Source organism: Genypterus blacodes, unplaced genomic scaffold (assembly GCF_046128005.1).
Source record: "Genypterus blacodes isolate CSIRO-AG114 ecotype Tasmania unplaced genomic scaffold, CSIRO-AGI_Gbla_v1 ptg000036l_1, whole genome shotgun sequence".
NCBI classification, from domain to species: domain Eukaryota; kingdom Metazoa; phylum Chordata; class Actinopteri; order Ophidiiformes; family Ophidiidae; genus Genypterus; species Genypterus blacodes.
Window position 1 is genome coordinate 1,571,490 of NW_027466849.1, and position 18,108 is coordinate 1,589,597.

The following is an 18,108-nucleotide window of genomic DNA, read 5'->3' on the forward strand; positions in this document are numbered from 1 at the left end:
AAAGTGAGAGGGGACGAGAGATACTGAGAGATGCAGAGAGAGGAGAGGGAAAGAGAGAGAGAGAAAGAGAGAGAGAGCGAGAGAGAGAGAGAGGGGGGGATGGAGGGAGGGAGTGAGAGAGAGAGAGAGAGAGAGAGAGAGAGAGAGAGAGAGAGAGAGCCTTGAACTATCGCTTCTCCCGGTGCTGTAGTAATTCTAACTGGAAGGTAACAGTTCGCCGACCAATGAGCATAAGGCTGTGTGCTATGAGCAGAATCATTGGCCCTTTGAGCGTGAATGTGGGCATACTGATAGCTGATTGGTCAACCTACCGTAGGACCCGCCCCTTTCTCTCCCCTGAAGACGTATTCGGACAAGAGGCAAAAAAAAAATCCTGTAAAAAGAACAATCGGCGACCAGAGGTGTGTGCTGGAAAAGGAAAGCTGTTTTGTTGAACTGGAATCAAAGGAGACATTACATTGCACACAAGGTAAGTCTGAGCTCCGTTCGTTTTATTTGTGCTTAGCTGATCTTACCATCGCTATGAGACACACTGGTGTCAAATGACACTATTTTATGTCTTAATGCTTTTCTGCATCTTTGTTTTGTCACATCGCACCGTAGCTAACACATCACATGTAAATGTTTATGTGTTGCTTTATCCACGCATGTATTCACAGCAGCTTCATCGTTAGGAAGGGCGCCTCCTCTACATGGACGGCTTTTTTCACACGCATAACTTCCCTTTTTTTCACTCATGTTTGTCATGAGGCCCAAGGTTAAACATGTTGAATGCATTTCCTATTTAAAAGATCTACAGGGATTGTTATCAATGTTTGAAAGCTCCCATTGTTTACACCGAACTTTACTGGTGCATTGCAACGTTTGAAACTACAATACTGACACTACATATTCATATTTACACCCATTTGATTTGGACATAGTCAATCTCTTAGAACAATGTTACCTATCATCTAATGAGACATGTAGGCCCAGTAAGAGATGTTTCCATTCCAGGAGAGGCCTCTTACCATTTGAAGTTGTAGTGACATTCTCCTATTCTTATCACTGATTATTGTATAAAAGGAACCACGCAAAAATAAACTTGAGACACAGGAAATTAATTACCTTAAACTTTCACAGGGGAAAAGGGGAGAGGTCAAGTGGGCCCAGAAACCAAACACAACACTGTACAAAGTGTGCTCAGATCAAGATCATAACATGGATATAACATACCACAACAAGGGATTTGATTTAAATAAAGGACTTATATTGGGTTGCACAGGAAGCAGGTTCATGTCAAAGTAACTGGGAAATTGGTGATCCAGGGCTCTTCTGGTACAATTGAATCACTTTCACAACTAAGTGTCAGTGAATGCTTTCCAAACCACGCACTGGAATGGAAAAATGTTAGAACATAGCACAACAAAGTAAACAAAAAACAAAGTGGAGGGAGGTGGTTCAGATCTGAACTACCTTTAGGTTCCATTACCAAGCTGAATTGTTCTGAAACAAACAGAGCCTTCAGGCCACTTAGCCCTATTACAATTCAAGCTGGAAAAGGAGATTAAAGGTGGGCAGGCAGGAATAGGGACGGATCCCTCTCTCTTGCAGCGTCTCCTTTATGGCCAGATAAATGCCCTCGCCTCCTGTGCATTGCAAGTTGTTTTATCCACTCTGTAACTCTTGTGCATAATGCCCTCTTAATGGCAACAGGATGCTGTCTGCACATCCTCTGCTTCAGATCTGTAGCTGACACAGATATCTACCTCATTTTCCCCCTCAGTTCATCATCAGTTTATGTTTGCTCAAAGTGCAGGGGTTTTGGTTTGTAATGGAGTTGTACTTTTTCACTTTTTGTGATGGCCTCTGAACATAAACATTACAGGACAAATGATTGTGTATTTGTGTTTGGGTTCATCCTCCTCTAGAGCTGTTTTTGGAGTTAACTCTTAATTGTTTGGAACAAGCCATTTATGTATCTGTGTGTGTCACTCTCTTCGCCGATCTGCATTTGTCTGTCCTGTCTCCGCTTTGGCACTGATGCAATTGGTCAGGAAGCAGCAAATGACCATGCAGCTCTGCTGAGCTGCTCTTTTAATGCCTGTCCAAAATCACACCAAACTATTATTATAATTCTAATATTCAATGTTTTTGGGTATGGATAAAAGCTTCTTGCGATCTGGATTTGATTGGGGGGGGATTATGAATGGTGCAACATTTGTTGTGATTTGAAGCTATATAAATAGTTTAAAGTTCATATGTAATTTATAAAAGTTCCATTTAGTTGAGTTGAATAGCAGTGGCAGGATAATGATGGACAAGGTTTTCACTGACTGTTTTGTTCTAGCTTTTGTTGCCAATTCAGCCAGTACATTTAGGCATGTTGACCATACTGGGGCCAGTTTGTAAAATTATAAAGGAAGAAAGAAACCATGTACTCTAAGAAACAAGATATTAAACGAAGTAAGTTCTGGGACTGAAAATCAGGTTTATTTTCAGCAGTGGCACTGACCAGCTCGCCCCAGTTGTGGGTCATCTTGCCATGGGGAAATGCTAACCCACATAAAAGAGTCATTCCTCTTGATTGCATACTGTGTATCCTGTTTCCAAGGCTTTTCCATCCAGACAGAATACTTTTTTGATAGGGAGGGCTGTATAATAATGTAGTTTGTCCTGTGTTTTCAGTATGTAGCCTTTTGTCTGTCTGTCTTCCTGTGCTGTCTTCCTGTGTGGACTGTCAACATCCTGTTCCCCTTCAACTGAAACTCGGGCCTAGCCAGAGGAACGAAGACTTCATAGAATCCCTGACTTACTCTGTCTGCCTCAGGTGATCTCTTTCCCATCTGTCTTTGGATGCTTCATCAATTAACAAAGAATATACTACTCTGTCTTTTAAAGAATAGCATGTCCATACTTTTAGCTTGTACAATAATGGTCTGTAAATGATAGTTGGTATTCACAGGATGGACACAAATACTGCAGGCAACAAGAGCCCCAATGTTTAAATCTACTTGTGTGTGTGTGTGGTTTAATCCAGGGTCTGTTTCAACAGTCAGGAAACTTACATGATGATCCTAGTTCAGTTAAAACAGTCAGTCGTTTTCTATCTTTCTTTTAATCGGTTTGAAATCTGCACAAATATACATTACTGTACTCTAGTAACATTGTTACATCATATGATTGTAACTCTTTTTATTCAAGCATGTAATTGCTTAAATCAATACTCCTGTGATTCACATACCAGCTTTGTAGGCCTTTATACAGACCGCTATGGGTCCATGTTGCTATTTCTTCAGCAGCAAGCAGCAAGTTTTGGTTTTATCTATTATTTATTAACTTAAACGTCCCCTGTGGGGTTAATGAAGTGATATTGTATTACAACTTGTTCGGACATAATGTAAATGCTCCTCTGCTGTGAGACACAGTTAAAAACATGCAAAGCTACATGAACTGTCATTTGGGTTAACGGCTTGCATGTTGAATGCAAACACAAGTCAATGTCCTGTTTTAGGATTTAGAGCCAATCAAAAACATTTATTATACATGACAGCGGTATGAATTATTGAAGCATTGTTTGAAGGTATGTGTGTGTAAACAGTTTGGTAATTTTGGAAGCTGTTGTAAGGGGATTTTTGAAACTTTAGATAATTATTGATGAAGCAAGCGAGAGTGTGTAGAAAGCAGAGCGAAGTGTCTCTATTCTAGCTATGTGTGAGAATTGACTCTGAAAGACCATGGTAGGAAGAATGCAGTCATATTTGTTCTGGTGTGGCTGATGGCTTGTGTGCCAAGTGTACAGTGCCTTCAGTCACTCCGACTGCTTAAACACATTCCAATCCCCATCCAAGCCCCTGCCCTGTCCTTCAGCTTTTCCCTTCTCCTTCCCTGTGAACTTTCTTAACCCTCCTTTTCTGTCCTTTCCAAACAATTCATTTCTCTCAATTGGCATCTTTACATGTACTCAGTACTCAAGAGTATTGGTCCCTAATATGATTAAAGGCAAACATTTGATAAAGCTGAATACGTGCACAGAATTAATAGGATTCTGCTAGGGCTGGGCAAAAAATCGGTATTACTAATCCTTCGGCAATATTCAGAATACTACTACAGTATAATGAATCATGTATGCTGTTTGAGGCAATGGAATGAAATTTCTTTTTGCTTCCAGATTTGGTAGCTACAACCTTTGATTGTATTGTTTCTATTTGCTTTCTTTCTTTACAAAACACCATTGACCGCTCTGACTAAGGTTTCAAATGATATACTTCTGAATGCTGATTCTGCTGCTATCGGTTCTAATCCTCTGCTCATTGAAAATAAGAGCAGGTGTAGCTAAGAAGATGAGGCCTTTTCAACTTTTGAGTGTTTTTTTTTACACTTGTCTACTTGACACGTGACAGTGAGCCTAATGTGAGACCAGATAGCATTCACATCACACTGCATTTTGCAAGCAATTACACCTGGAATTAACATGTAATGTCATTATCCAGATAATGTTGTCAAATAATGGGATTGCATGTTAATGCAAGGTGTAAATTTGGCCATCATTTCCATGTCGCATGTCTAGATTGGGTGGATCAAAGCGAGGAATAGTTCCAATAGGGAAGTTCTGAAAATATAGTAACAACAAGGATTTCTGCATCAGCAGAATAAAGGACTAAATTTACACCATCTTAAAACTGTTTTATTCAACAGAAACATCAGTGAGCTTAGGCCGTTTTCTTTCTCTTGACAAAAGCAAGTAACGACTACAGACAACATTCCTTTTAAAATACCATTCTGTCATGACAACCAGTAACAAAAACAAATAATGTGTTTTGTTCGGGATCCAGGCTGTAGTCCACTTATTGTGGATTGGTAGTTTCAAGTGTAACCATTGCAATGTTTATGTTTTGTTTTATCTTTGTTGAGTTAGTTACTAACTAACTGTTGGACCTGACTCTACAGGTTACACAGTGAAAGAACAAGAGGATGCTCTCCTGACCTGCTGACCTACTCGCCCTACTGTCCTCTTCCTCGCCATCCGCTCCATCATGAACCACAACCCTAGCCCTCACCTGTCGGAGGTCAGCAAGTCAGCTGAAGGGGGCTTGCTCTGCAGTCTAGGTCTGGGACATGACAGGGGGATTCGCTCTCCAGACAGCCTCACCCACACCCCCAGCCCCACCGGAGGAACCCCCAGCTCCAGCCCCCCACTGCTGCTGTCACCTGGGCTTGGAGGACTGAGCCTAGGAGCTCTAGGGGTCATGGGTGAAGGAGCTGGAGCAGACTGGGAGAGCAGGGAGGAGCTAAGGCTCAGGGAGCTGGAAGAGGCCCGTGCCAGAGCGGCCCAGATGGAGAAGACAATGAGGTGGTGGTCAGATTGTACTGCCAACTGGAGAGAGAAATGGAGCAAGGTAGACTAGTCATTTTCAGAATCTAAAGGAATAGTGGCCTACACATACACTAGTTTTAGTTTAAAAGCGAAAATAAATGTGTTGTATAAATCAGTAGTGTCTGTTTTTACAGGTTCGTGCAGAGCGTAACCGAGCACGAGATGAAGTCCGTCAGCTGAGGCAACGTCTGGACGTCCTCACTAAAGAGCTCACCAGCGTTCGACGGGAGCGGCAGGAGCTTGCCTCTGAGAATGAGACACTACGGCTAGAGACAGTGCGTCTCAGTGTTGATCACACAGCTGCTCCTTCTATCGCCACTTCTCCTGCTTTTTCCCCAGCACACCCACCTCCTAGTGCTTGCTCCTCATCATCTCCATTGATGCCTCCCTCCTCTCGTGCCTCATCCTCCTCCTCACAGACCCACACTGACAGCAAATTAGACCTAACGGGTGAGGGACCCCCTGGGTCTCCAGAGCCAGAGCCAGTGAGGGATGTAGACTTGGAGAGACAAACGATTGACCAACAAAAGGTGAGTCAACAGTGCACATTTATTTAAGATTAGATCACCTCAGTTGATCAGTTGGGTTGGAAAACGTATTGTGGTACTGATACACCCCTATGAAACTTGGCTCTTTATAGGACCCTGCTGCAATTCAAACTCAGAACACACCCTGTGTGCCCTCTATGGGGCTTAGTGCTTGATTGATGTGTGTGTGTGTGTGTGTGTGCATTTACCAAGTGATATCCGTCACAGGCCAAACCTGGCTTTTGTTTTATTTACGCCTTGGCTTAGATGCCGTAGAAAAATGCACCTTTTTAAATGAGGAAATTAAAATTTGTTTGTTTTTGGTGTCCATTACTCATAAAATCCATGCAACAGGAGTCAACTGAAGAACTAGAGCACATTTTAAGAAAGCATCTGCTTATGATCCAGTAGATGTCACTGTTTCTAAAGATGAAACTGTCATGGACTGAGCCGGCATTCTTTGCCACAGCATTTGTTTTTTGTTGAATAGTTTTATTGAAGAAAGCATTGGACATGACAATGAGCATACAGTTATGGGACAGTTTGGAGCTTATTTTTTCATACAGAGAGAAGGGGGAAGAGTGAGAGAGAGTAGAGAAAGGAAAACAAATATTGATTGGGACTTAGGGAGTGTGATACACATGTGGACAAAATGCACACGGTGATGAGGAGACGGTGACTTGAGCTAATGACTTATGGGTTGCGTATAGTAGTGTTGTTAGTGGTGAAGAGCTGTGATCTGTGACAAAGTGAAACTAGTGAGGCCACATTGTCACATTCCTGTTAGTTGGGTCCGTTTGAAGCCATACACAGTTTTTTTTTTCCATAACATTCAGGAGATGGAGAGAGAGGAGAGAACTGAAACCCTGAAGAGAAACTATGGCTATTTCATGTTCATGTTAATCAAGATAATAGGGTGACAAGCAGGTCGACAGCAGATCAAAGGTTATGTCAAAATGACACAATCGTGTGGTCGCAGAGTGTTTGATGACATCAGGTTTAGTTTGATGATCTTGTAGGTACAGGTTTTACAGGATGAGATCTTATGGGGAAATTGAGGTGTTGGTGCCCTGGCACAAGCTATGGTGTGCGACGAAATGCTGACTATGACATACTACATTGGTTTTAATACACCTTTGCTAATTTTTCGGCTGCTTATTGGAGGCAGTGAAAATTCATGCAGAATTGACCCCCGCTACTTGTGTGATTTGAAGGTTGAATTAACCACACCTCTAAGATCACCCCCCATCATTTGCATATTCCTCCCTTAAATACATGTGCATAAAAGAAAGAAGCACACCTTGCGATGACATATTGCAAATAAAACTTCCAGGTCTGTGAGACAGATGCATGTGATTCTGATCAGGATGCGTCAAATCTGCGGCCCAAACCAGCACAAAAGGTTTCGTACATCTGTCCCTGGGAGCCAGACATGACCTCACCCACAGAGCTGCAGATTGTAAAAACATTCTGCCACCTTTTACAATGCTAGCGTGAATATCTACTGTTTTTGCAAGAAAATATATTACTTAGATTTTTCTTATTCCTTCCTCCTCTGTTCTGCCAGGACTCGGTACTGCTGGAGTCTGTCTTGCATTCCAGGGTGGCGAGCAGCAATGCCCAAGACCCCTGGGAAAGTCGGAGTGGTGGTGGCTCGCGCTCATGCTCGGGTCTTAGTCGGCAGGAGCGCAACAGACAGCTGTGGGAGGACATCACCACCTTGGAGGAAGACTCTGGCAAACTCAATGCCCTGCAGCTTCGCCTGGATGAGTCCCAGAAAGTCCTGCTGAAAGAGAGAGAGTAGGAGAGATCGAAAACACTCTAAAATGTCTAAATTCCAGTAGAAATTTGACGTGTTAAATATCAGCAGAAATCAGACAGACAGACGGATCACTTCAAGAATGGACTTTCAATTCCACCACAATACAATACAATACATTTTTTTTCTTTTTTAAAAATGGTTTTATAAGTGGGTCAGAGACCAGTGTTACTTTCTCCCAAGCAGATTACCTGTACCTGAGATTTGCATAGTGAAAAAAGCATCAGTTTGGACATGTTGTGTTATAATGTAGATTAACAGAATCATTGATTGTGTTCAGATTTGCCACCAGGGACAAGGTGTCTGTTTGAGCTGCATCAGATAGGCACCTACATCGTAAGGCCATAATAACAACAGGATCTTTGATACTGTAGGGTTAATACCCTTAACATTGTGAATCTGTTACTGAAAACCCCAAATAATAAGATATAATGTAATAATAATGATATGAAATATTTATAATATAAACATATCTTCAGTAGTACTGCAGCTACAACCCTGATCTTGAGTAGTGGAATGTATCTGCCATGTCCCCCTGTAGGTAGGAAGTGTTCTCAGTAAGGTGTATAACACGAGACTGGTGCACCTAAAAGAAATGCAAACACTTGATTGATTAGAACTGACTTTCAGCCTGCCACAATTAATTTACTCTTCCAAATCCACCATGATGTCTATTCACATGATCTGTGGCATTTTAACAGTTTGATTGTTGTTACTTGCGACGCACATTAACAAACACGATTTTACCATTTTATAAAAACAGATCTTATTCCTGACTGCTCTAGCTATGGTTGAAGGTTGACGTAAAGTAAAACTTTAGAAAGTGGCTAAAAAAACACATTTTTCAAACTGCATTGTGATTCCAAAATTGTAAATAATCACCCACACAGGCATTACAGTTGTTCACTTGAAAATCATTAATAGCACTTTGTCTTTCTGTTTTCTACAGAGACAAGCTGGCTCTGAGTAAGAGCATCGAGAGGCTGGAGGCTGAGCTCAGCACGTGGAAACATAAATATGAGGAGCTCAGTAAAAGCAAACAAGAGGCTCTTATACAGGTGAGATCTGCTCTACATATGTTGAAGACCATTTTCCTATGCAAAAGAACCGAGATCATAGCCACATATATGCAATGTTATCCTTCTATCTTTTTATGTTCTTCTTTTTGTCTGCTACAAAACATATCTTTCCTTTCTCTCTCTCTCTCTTTTCCCCTCTCTTTTTGTATCAAAAAACGATCTCCAAAATGTCCCATGACTATGCTCACTGTCATGTCAAATGCTTTCTTCAATAGAAATATACATTAAATAAAAATAGGAGACAGGTTGATGATTTAGATGAGGAAATCATGGAAGATTATTGAGTTAGGTCAATTAGAGAGAAACTATCGAAATATATGAGACGAACACCCCTCTTTATTGATCTCACGAATATTACATTACATGCACACACACAATGCAATCCATAAACCCCCCCAAGGCCACCCCCCCTTCTACACACACATGCACCGGGGGGGCACCGGAGGGGGCACCGCAGGCAGCCAGCAGGCAGCGCCCATGGAGCAAGTTGGGGTTTGGTGCCTTGCTCCAGGGCAGGGGGAGAGAAGGCAGATGCCATAGGAGTATAAAGATTAGGATAGCATTACAGCATAGAAAAGTCATGGGAAATTGTGGAATTTAATCAACAAGTGTTGAAAGACTTATACTGTGTATATATATATATAGTTTTTGATTATTTTCTAATTTCCCAATGCTGGGCAGCTGAACCTGCTGAAGGATATGCACCAGGATGAACTGGGACGCATATCGGAAGATCTGGAGGATGAACTGGGAGCCCGAACCAGTATGGACAGGAAACTAGCCGAACTACGAGCTGAGGTGAGAAGAGGGAGGGAAGAAGTTGTAGCATCATATGATTTAGCAGTTTGTTTACAGGAGCACAAAGGAATACATTTCAGCATGACAGGATGATGTATAATAATATCATAATATAATATCATAATATGATATACCATAATATACCAGCGACATAATCTTATTCATCTTCCTGCAATCTCCTCTTTATTATAGGGTGAAGAAACAAATTCAAAATGTACTTTAGTGCTGTGTAATATAGACACAATCTCAATAAATGATAATGTTTTTGAGTTATTATTTACTATATCATATTTTGGTTGCAAATCTTCTCTCTATACTGGAGGTGGGTGATATAGGCATCAGTTGTTCCTTCACTTCACTGTCCTATTTTCCATAGCCAACGTCCGATCTATCTACTCTCATCATTGCTCTGATTTTTATAGTGTAGCAACTATAAAGTACATAATAATAGCAATTTTATAGTGCACCCCTCAAAACAACTTGCCCATAATATTGCACTTGTTGTAATAATGTCAGTGAAGCTTTATGAATGAAGTACCTCCTGAGAGTGTAACAAACTGAAAGAATTACAGCCATCCTACAGTTGACTCCACCTGTTTAGGTTCCCTTCATTTGTTGGCATCTCCTCTGGTTCGCTTGTTTGGTCCACTGACTCCTTAGAACAATGTATGGGTCTTAGCTTGCTGGACTAAACTTGTTAAGCATTCTCTTTTTTTCTTTTTTTTGTTTGCTCTGTATTTTCCTCAGATGGAAAGGTTGCAGGTGGAAAACGCTGCAGAATGGGGTCGTAGGGAGCGTTTGGAGACGGATAAACTGGCTCTGGAGAGGGACAACAAGAAGCTGAGAGCTCAGGCTGAAGACCTGGAGGAGCAACTGGCCAAGAAACGCAGACAGGCTGCCTCTGCATTGGACACTGACCTCAAAGCCATCCAGAGTGAGCTGTTCGAGAGAAACAAGGTAAGCAGAATTCTCTCCCTTTCCTTGTCCTCTTTCTCTGTCCTGTCTCTCTCTGTGACCAAGGACTTCCCCTATAATATTTGAGAAGTTTCAAATATTTGATGGTCTAGTAGAAGGCACTCATTCATTCATGCTTGCCTCTGCTGCTCTGGTATTGGCCTGCAGTTCTTCAATTGTTATTGTTTTCTTTAACTTGTTGAAGAAAAGTTTCACAGCTCACAGACTGCCACAGGAGAAGCTCATGTAGGCTGAGTAGTTTTAAGATTCTTTGTTTTGTCACATATGCAATTCCATTCAATGTTACCACACAGAATTTGAAATTCTTCTTGCACCTCCTCATATATATCACACACACACAAACACATGCATAACAGAGGCAGTGCATAGCAGCCATGATACGGCGCCCCTGGAGCAGTTGGGGGTTCGGTGCCATGCTCAAGGGCACCTCGGCAGTGCCGTGGAGGCAAACTGGCAACTCTCCAGCTGCCAGTCCACTTTCTTGGTCCATACAAACCCTCCGGTTCCCAACCTGAGTCCCCTATGGACTGAGCTACTGCCGCCCTGGCGATTTCAGTTCCCCAACTCAAATTGTCTGCTTATATCACATTTCCATTCTCGTAAAATACAAAGTTCCTACCTTATTGCAAGATCTGCCAGTACCCAGGTAACTAAAGGAAAGCCTGTTTTGTTCTCCGCATACTTCCACAGCACAGCACAACATGTGCCTTAGGTTAACATAATATAGGTTTTTACATGCAAACGGTTATAGTGCTACTCTATGGTTGCATAGAATGTCAATGCATTCCCATATACACGCAAAGGGTTAACAGATACACAGTAGATATGATTTGCTTTGAAATGTCTCTGGACATTATTATTTATATGTAATTTGTATTATAGAAGACCAACCATAACAAAATAAAGCATGTCGCATGAACATTAAGGCACAGGAAACAACCGAATCATAATAGAAAAGAGCTCCTAAGAAAACGATGTTTGTCTCAGCCTCCTCCTCCATCTCAGTTAGCATTTCTTTTTAACCTTTTTGCTTCTTCTGAGCTTGTGCTTGGGAAAACAGATGATATGGGAACTACAGGGACTTCCCTGAAATCAAGGGAATGTGAAGTGAAATTGCGACAGTGATATGTGGACAGACTGAAAATGTGAAATATGAAAGGTATAGTATTGATAAAACAGGAAAATAAGTAACTAAAAGTTTTGTTTTCTATGAGATTAATATGATGTGAATGTACAAGTGTGAGCTTGACACAAAGAAAAAAAAACATGCTCATGTTGCTGAATTGAAGTGCATTTTGATACAAAATGTGACTGTTGCATAGCAACATTTGGTAAACACAAAAGAGGCTTATTCAGCTGGTTTGGGTGAAGAATCAGCCATGTGGATAAATGTTACTAATAATGTTAAACATGAGGAGCTCTCTTACACTTTTTTTTGGTCAAAGTAGCTCTCAGAGACAAAAAGGTTGGAGACCACTGGTCCAGATTGATGTCTCTCAGTGTAAAAAGCTCCTAATCTTTTTCACTTGCACAGCATTTGTGCATACAAATAATAACAATAATTGTTATTGCATTTTGCACATGATTATTGAATATCAATGAAGCTGAGATTGCTTATCACATATTAGATATTTATATATTATTTAAAACAGAATTCTTTATTCTAATATATAATTCCTCTCATCAAAGACATATACGTATATTGCTTCTGTCTGCATGCAGTAAATGCTGAGAGAAGTCTTATTCTTGGGAATAAAATAAATGAATAATTTAATTAATTAATTTAAGATCTCATCCCTGGGTGCTAATCATTCTGCATTTCTCATTGCTTCATATAGACTTGTGTTTTATTGTTCCTGGTGATCTCATTACTCTCCATTGCACTGCCTCCCATAGAGAAAGGCTTTTTGGAAGCTGGTCTGTCTAGGGAGCCATTAGGTGTGAGACAGTAGAGTTGAAAGCTGAATCAACGCCATGAAAGTACATCAAAGTGCAATGAGTGACAATGGTGCATTATTAATGATTCCATTAGCTTTCATTGCAGGCTGTACTTTGTGATTCCATATGCAAACCCATTGAGATGTTCAACCATGTCTGAAACCACTAAGCCTAGAAATGTTATTTGCATAATTTGAAATCCATCAAAAGTCCAGTTTGTAAAAACTTTTGTTTATTATTATAATAATAATAAACTTAAGTTATTATTCAGTTATTGCTGAAATTGAGCTCCTCTCTATTCAGACTTCAGAATCACACTAACTGTCGATGTATGCCCCTTGTGGGTTAGTTTCATTCCCTTATGTGTGGTCCACAGAGAGCTGTAATAAGTCTTGTGTATTTTAAAAGATCTGCAATGTTAGGAACAAGTGCTAGGTTGTGTGTAGCACGGAAGTGAATAGATTAGTGATCAATGACTGCTTGAAGCTTTGGTTTGGTGTCATTTGAACTACATTAGAACTTTGCCAACAAGTAGTGATTTCTGAACTTTAATTTAAGGAATAATATATGAGCTATAATAATATATGAGGTCAGTGTGATGTTTATTAAAACACAAATTATGAGATCTTCAAATGTGTGCTCATGTTCTAACTGGAGTTTGTTCTCTCTCCTCCCTGTGTGTGTGGTGTGCTTAGGAGCTGGCTGACCTTCGTCACATACACACCAAGTTGAAGAAGCAGTTCCAGGAGAGGACTGCAGAACTCGCCCATGCCCATCGGCGAGTGGAGAGCCATGAGACTGAAGTAAAGAAGCTACGACTGAGAGTGGAGGAGCTTAAGAAAGAGCTTGGACAAGCGGAGGACGAGGTGGGAAAATACACGTTACATTTTACAGTTAGGTGCTTTCAAACTAGTATAGTATAAAAAATACTAAAACAAAATGTTAAAATGAACATTGTTTTTATACTTGTTGGTAACATTACCAGTATAACACTCTGTTGTGCAGTGCACAGGAACACACACGGGATTCAAAATAAAAACGCTGTCTGCAAGAATAGTCACAAATGTTGCCTTGTTCTACAAACATTAATGAGGCTGCAGCGGATGCAGCCATATTTTATATACACTGTTGCCCATAAAGTTGGAATAATTTTGTTGACACATTCCTCTTATATTCCTTATACACGTCAGTAATCACCTTTTGACCAGGTGCATTGTCCAGGTTTAGCAATTGTTTGGAGCTATAACCAGTAACCTGAACCAGGAGCTCAGACAGGTGGGGTCTGATTCTCCTCGTAATGTTCAGGGTAAATCTGCATAACGCCGCAAAAAGATATTTGATTGTTGCTCCATACTTTTGTTGTATACAGTAGACCCAAAAAATTAACAGACAAAAAAAGCATTAGCCGTAGCAAATGTACATTTTATCTGTTATTGTTATGGCCTACTGGCAGATGCAGACAGAATTACAGAAGTACAGAAACACCCTTCATTGACCCGTTGCTATGTTTTTGTGCTAACACATCCACAAAATCGTCAAGATTTATTGCCCTAGCCCTTCTCTACTCTACACTCATCAGACACAGTGTTTCTCAAGACAGTCTTGATTAGCATTAGCAAAGAAGTACTACGCTATCATTATGCAGTGCCCACAGGTAATGTTAGTGCAGTTTTGCACAGTTAAATGTTCTCATGGAACACCTTCTCATATGGCTCCAGGAAGACAGTGAGCTCTGTTAAACTGTTGACTGTATCCAAACTTCACTTAAACTGGGGGATCTCATATTCTAGATCAGTGCTGCAGTTGTATGAGAGAGGCAAATGGAAACAAGATAACATGTGGGACTGCAGTGATTCAAGGCAACCCTGTAGCAGTTTGAAGGCCATGATGTGTCAGTTGAAAAGGAGAATTTCTTTTCTGTGTGTTCTCTCTGTGATGGTAATTCTGATCATCTGGCGCTGCTCCTAGGCCTGAAGAAGAATGAAACAAGAAAGAACACATAATGAAGTAAACTAATCATGGTCATGCTTGTGAATTACAGTTAGACCCACAGTTATTCGCACAGACAGAGTTATTATTTAAGCTGTCCAGTACAGAATGTTGTGAAATAATTAATGTGAACTTAAAATGTAGACTTGAAGCTTTAATTACAACTTAATCAACTTTAAATGAGGCTTTTTACATCTAACCAGTGTAGGAAGTGAGATCTTGAGTCAGTAGCTCAAAATTAACAGTTCAAATCAAATATGCATATGTCTCCTCTAAAACTTGACTGCTATCTTTTATACAAACAAACCTAAATGAAAGTTTATTGAGATTTATAAGTTCTACTTTTAGAAATAACTGAGCGTATGTGTGTATGTGTGTGTGTCCAGCTGGATGAGTCCCATAATCTGACCAGGAAGTTGCAGAGGTCTCTGGATGAGCAGGTGGAGCAGACTGAAAACCTGCAAGTACAAGTGGAACACTTACAGTCGCGGTAAGACACACACACACACACACACACACACACACACACACACACAAAAGTGTCTGTCAAAGTTTATACAACTTTTATATATGAAATAAAAAGTATGTGTAAGTTGCAAGGTTAGACAGAAGTTGAAGAAAAAATGAATTTCTGGCAGAGCAGAAAGCTGTGTGCAAAACTCAACACTCAAATTTCCGGCTTTGTGGCTGATCGATCAGAAATCAAGGTTTACCATCCAGTTCATGTCTCATGTCTGACATATCGCAGAGCATAAGCATTTGAGAGGCTGCTGTCCTGTACAGGCTGTTTCATATGAGGCTTTGTCATCGTATTTATAGCTGTCTGCTTTGGAACACAGTGTTGCTGCTTTAAAGCTGAATGACACAGTGATGGGTCTGACATGTAATTTCAATCATAAATGTATACATTTCAATTGACATATGTAATTTATAATTGACGTGTAATTTCAATTATAACTGTATGTGTGTGTATATATACGTATATAAAGTGTGTGTGTATACAATGTGTGTATGTGTATATATATATATATATATATATACCAGGTTAAGTGATTTTCAAATGGAAAACACTCTGAGTCAGATAGCAGCCATTAGCCTCACCTCTAATGGAAGTTATATTGCTCCTGGTAAGTGCACGGATAACTGCAAATCCAGGAACACATTCACCAGCTGCTGTTGTCTTGAAAAGAACATAGAATTATTGCTGCAAAAGCAACTGACACAATCATCGTTAATGAACGAAACAATATCTGTCAATGGAATATTTGAGTGTTCGCCAATCTGCAGTCCATCTCTATGTATCAATTTTGTAGCATCAATCTAGTGATCATTGCTCAAGGTTTCCATGAAACCTTTTTCACTTATCACTTATTCTTGAATGAACCGAAGTGAAGACAACAGAATTAGGGAGGTCCTCAAAGAGACTGGGTTGTGTTTATTTTTATTTTTTGTCTGTCTGTCTGTCTGTCTGTCTGTCTCTCTCTCTCTCTCTCTCTCTCTCTCTCTCTCTCTCTCTCAATCTCTCTCTCTGTCTGTCTGTCTTTGCAGACTGCGGCGACAGCAGCAGACTCCTGGTCTGTTTGGGAAGATGCGATCGGCTCGATTCAGCCCTGAAAATCCAGATGGCCCAACCAGTGACTTGGAGGAGGAGGACGAGGAACTGCAGCTACAGATCCCATGATGATTACACACATCTAACACACTCCTCATTGCAAAAGATTTTTCAGTAAGAATAAAGTGTCATTTAATTAATTATTCAATCACAACTTGGCCTGCAGATTCTGCAGAGAATCTGCCTTGCAGATTTCTTTATCATATTGTTTACATTCAAAATATTTCATTTATAGAAGTGACATTAAAAAGTCAAAGGAAAAAATACAAAAATGGAGCCAATGACTAAATTCCACTTTTTCAGCAGAGAATGGCACCAAACTCTAACAGTGAAAGTGCAAGTTTAAATAATAGAAAATATCCCTGCAGATGTCTTTGAAAAGCTCTAGAGGCTGGAAGATAAGAAAGTGGACACATTATATACTGAAATATATATGATATGCTTTATACTTTTGTTTGTTGTTTTCTGATGGAGAAATAGAAATAATTCACTCCCTGGCTGTTAAAGGATCTCTGACTTTTGCACAGGTCAGGATTACCCCAATATTATATAAACCCTTTATGTAATATTTTGGGAAATATGCTTGTTTGCTGTCCTTTCTTGAATGAATCTAGAACAGGGCATGTCAGAGGAGTGAAGCATGCTGGCTGCAGGGGGGAATAGCAATACAGCTCCGTTTACATCAAGGGCTCAGACGTGCTGGTAAATCCAGAACGAGATCCAGCTTGGAAGGAGCAATCATTCCCCTTCTGATCAGATTGATAAGATCAGTTTGGGAAAAGGACATCAAGCAGTGGAGTGGGACAGGTTTAGTATAGCGTAGCGCAAAGACAAGAAGCGGGGAGCTACAGTGGCATTATTATTCCAACCAATATTTGATGGACCACAGGAGGAGGTTTAGACTGATGAAGGTTGTTATCAGACTGTAGCATGCCTTTACATAGATCAAATCTTGGTCTGACTAAAGGTCTTGGTCGAAGTAATATGGGACCATTGCTGTGCATGAAACCGTAATTAATGATGTAATTAACCTCAAACCTGGAAGACTCACCATGAGGACAGGACGTTTGAGACTGTGTCCAACAGTTATTGGTCAAGAAATAGTTCAAATACCCGACTGCTTCTTAATCCTAATGTCTCAATTTTTGTGAACAATCATGTTAAATAAACTCGCTGACTGCTGAGAAGTGTGTTTTGACGAGAGCAAGGTTAGCAATTTCCAACTGCTTTCCAGTCTCTGTGCTAAGAGAGGTCAAACATGCCCTGGACATCTGGCTAATGAACTTGGATAGAGGGAAAGGAGGAATAAGACAGCAAATCAGCAGGTTTCCAAAAATGTGTACATCATATCATCATCGGTTATACCACTGTCCCATCTGAACTGTGCTACTGTATTTCAAGAAGAACCATATCCCCATGGTTACACTGTCAGTATTAACTCCCTTTTCCCCTTCAGCTCGACCATGCTGTAAGCTTTGGGCAATACGGCCTTTTTATCGTTACCCCTATAAGTCACAGTGGAATAATACTAACTGTTAGGATTGATATATTACTTTTCTTGACTAAAGCTGGGAGCACACTGCACAACATTGAGGCCACATGTTATCTGGATACTGAAATCATATGTGAACTCAAGATGTTATCATATTGATTGATGATAGTCACAGAATGCTTTATGATTATTATTATTGTTATCCGTGCACACATTTAATGAGTATGAGAGCAGAACCGTTCATTAGCCATGTTTTCCCTTTTTGTCTTAAAAAGTCAACAATGTTTGACTGCAAATGGACGGGGGTTCCCTTACATGTTATGTGAATCAGGTATTTCTCATCTGTAATATCATGATTAGAGGTCAACATGGAGCAGCTTTCCAGCAGGTCTCAGGGAAATAGAATGAGAGAAATAGGCATCAGCATGGTTTAGTTCTAGTAAGGCCCTTCACACAAAAGTGCCCATGTTAGCAACACCATTTGTAACAAAGTTGTGTGAGGTCGTCATCCCAATATTCTCTC

The 18,108-nt window shown here is 40.4% G+C and overlaps 1 protein-coding gene across 2 annotated transcripts; it reads left to right on the forward strand.

Annotated features, from left to right (window-relative positions):
* Positions 1 to 331: 331 nt before the first annotated feature.
* Positions 332 to 17,272, forward strand: ccdc102a (coiled-coil domain containing 102A). Of its 2 annotated transcripts, XM_076146994.1 has the most exons (11): positions 332 to 469; positions 2,668 to 2,809; positions 4,930 to 5,378; positions 5,491 to 5,886; positions 7,451 to 7,683; positions 8,652 to 8,760; positions 9,463 to 9,579; positions 10,327 to 10,536; positions 13,188 to 13,358; positions 14,868 to 14,971; positions 16,030 to 17,272. In XM_076146994.1, exons 3-11 carry the CDS (start codon positions 5,016 to 5,018, stop codon positions 16,160 to 16,162), a joined length of 1,836 nt encoding a protein of 611 aa, XP_076003109.1. In that variant the 5' UTR covers positions 332 to 469; positions 2,668 to 2,809; positions 4,930 to 5,015; the 3' UTR covers positions 16,163 to 17,272. The 2 variants fall into 2 exon arrangements, with proteins under 2 accessions (XP_076003109.1, XP_076003108.1); XM_076146993.1 differs by lacking the exon at positions 2,668 to 2,809.
* Positions 17,273 to 18,108: the final 836 nt, after the last annotated feature.

Coding starts and splice junctions, on each gene's coding strand:
- ccdc102a (XM_076146994.1), top strand. CDS start 5,016: ATGAACCACAACCCTAGCCCTCACCTGTCGGAGGTCAGCAAGTCAGCT. Junction 5,887..7,450: donor AAACGATTGACCAACAAAAG/GTGAGTCAACAG, acceptor CTGTTCTGCCAG/GACTCGGTACTGCTGGAGTC. Junction 10,537..13,187: donor AGCTGTTCGAGAGAAACAAG/GTAAGCAGAATT, acceptor TGGTGTGCTTAG/GAGCTGGCTGACCTTCGTCA.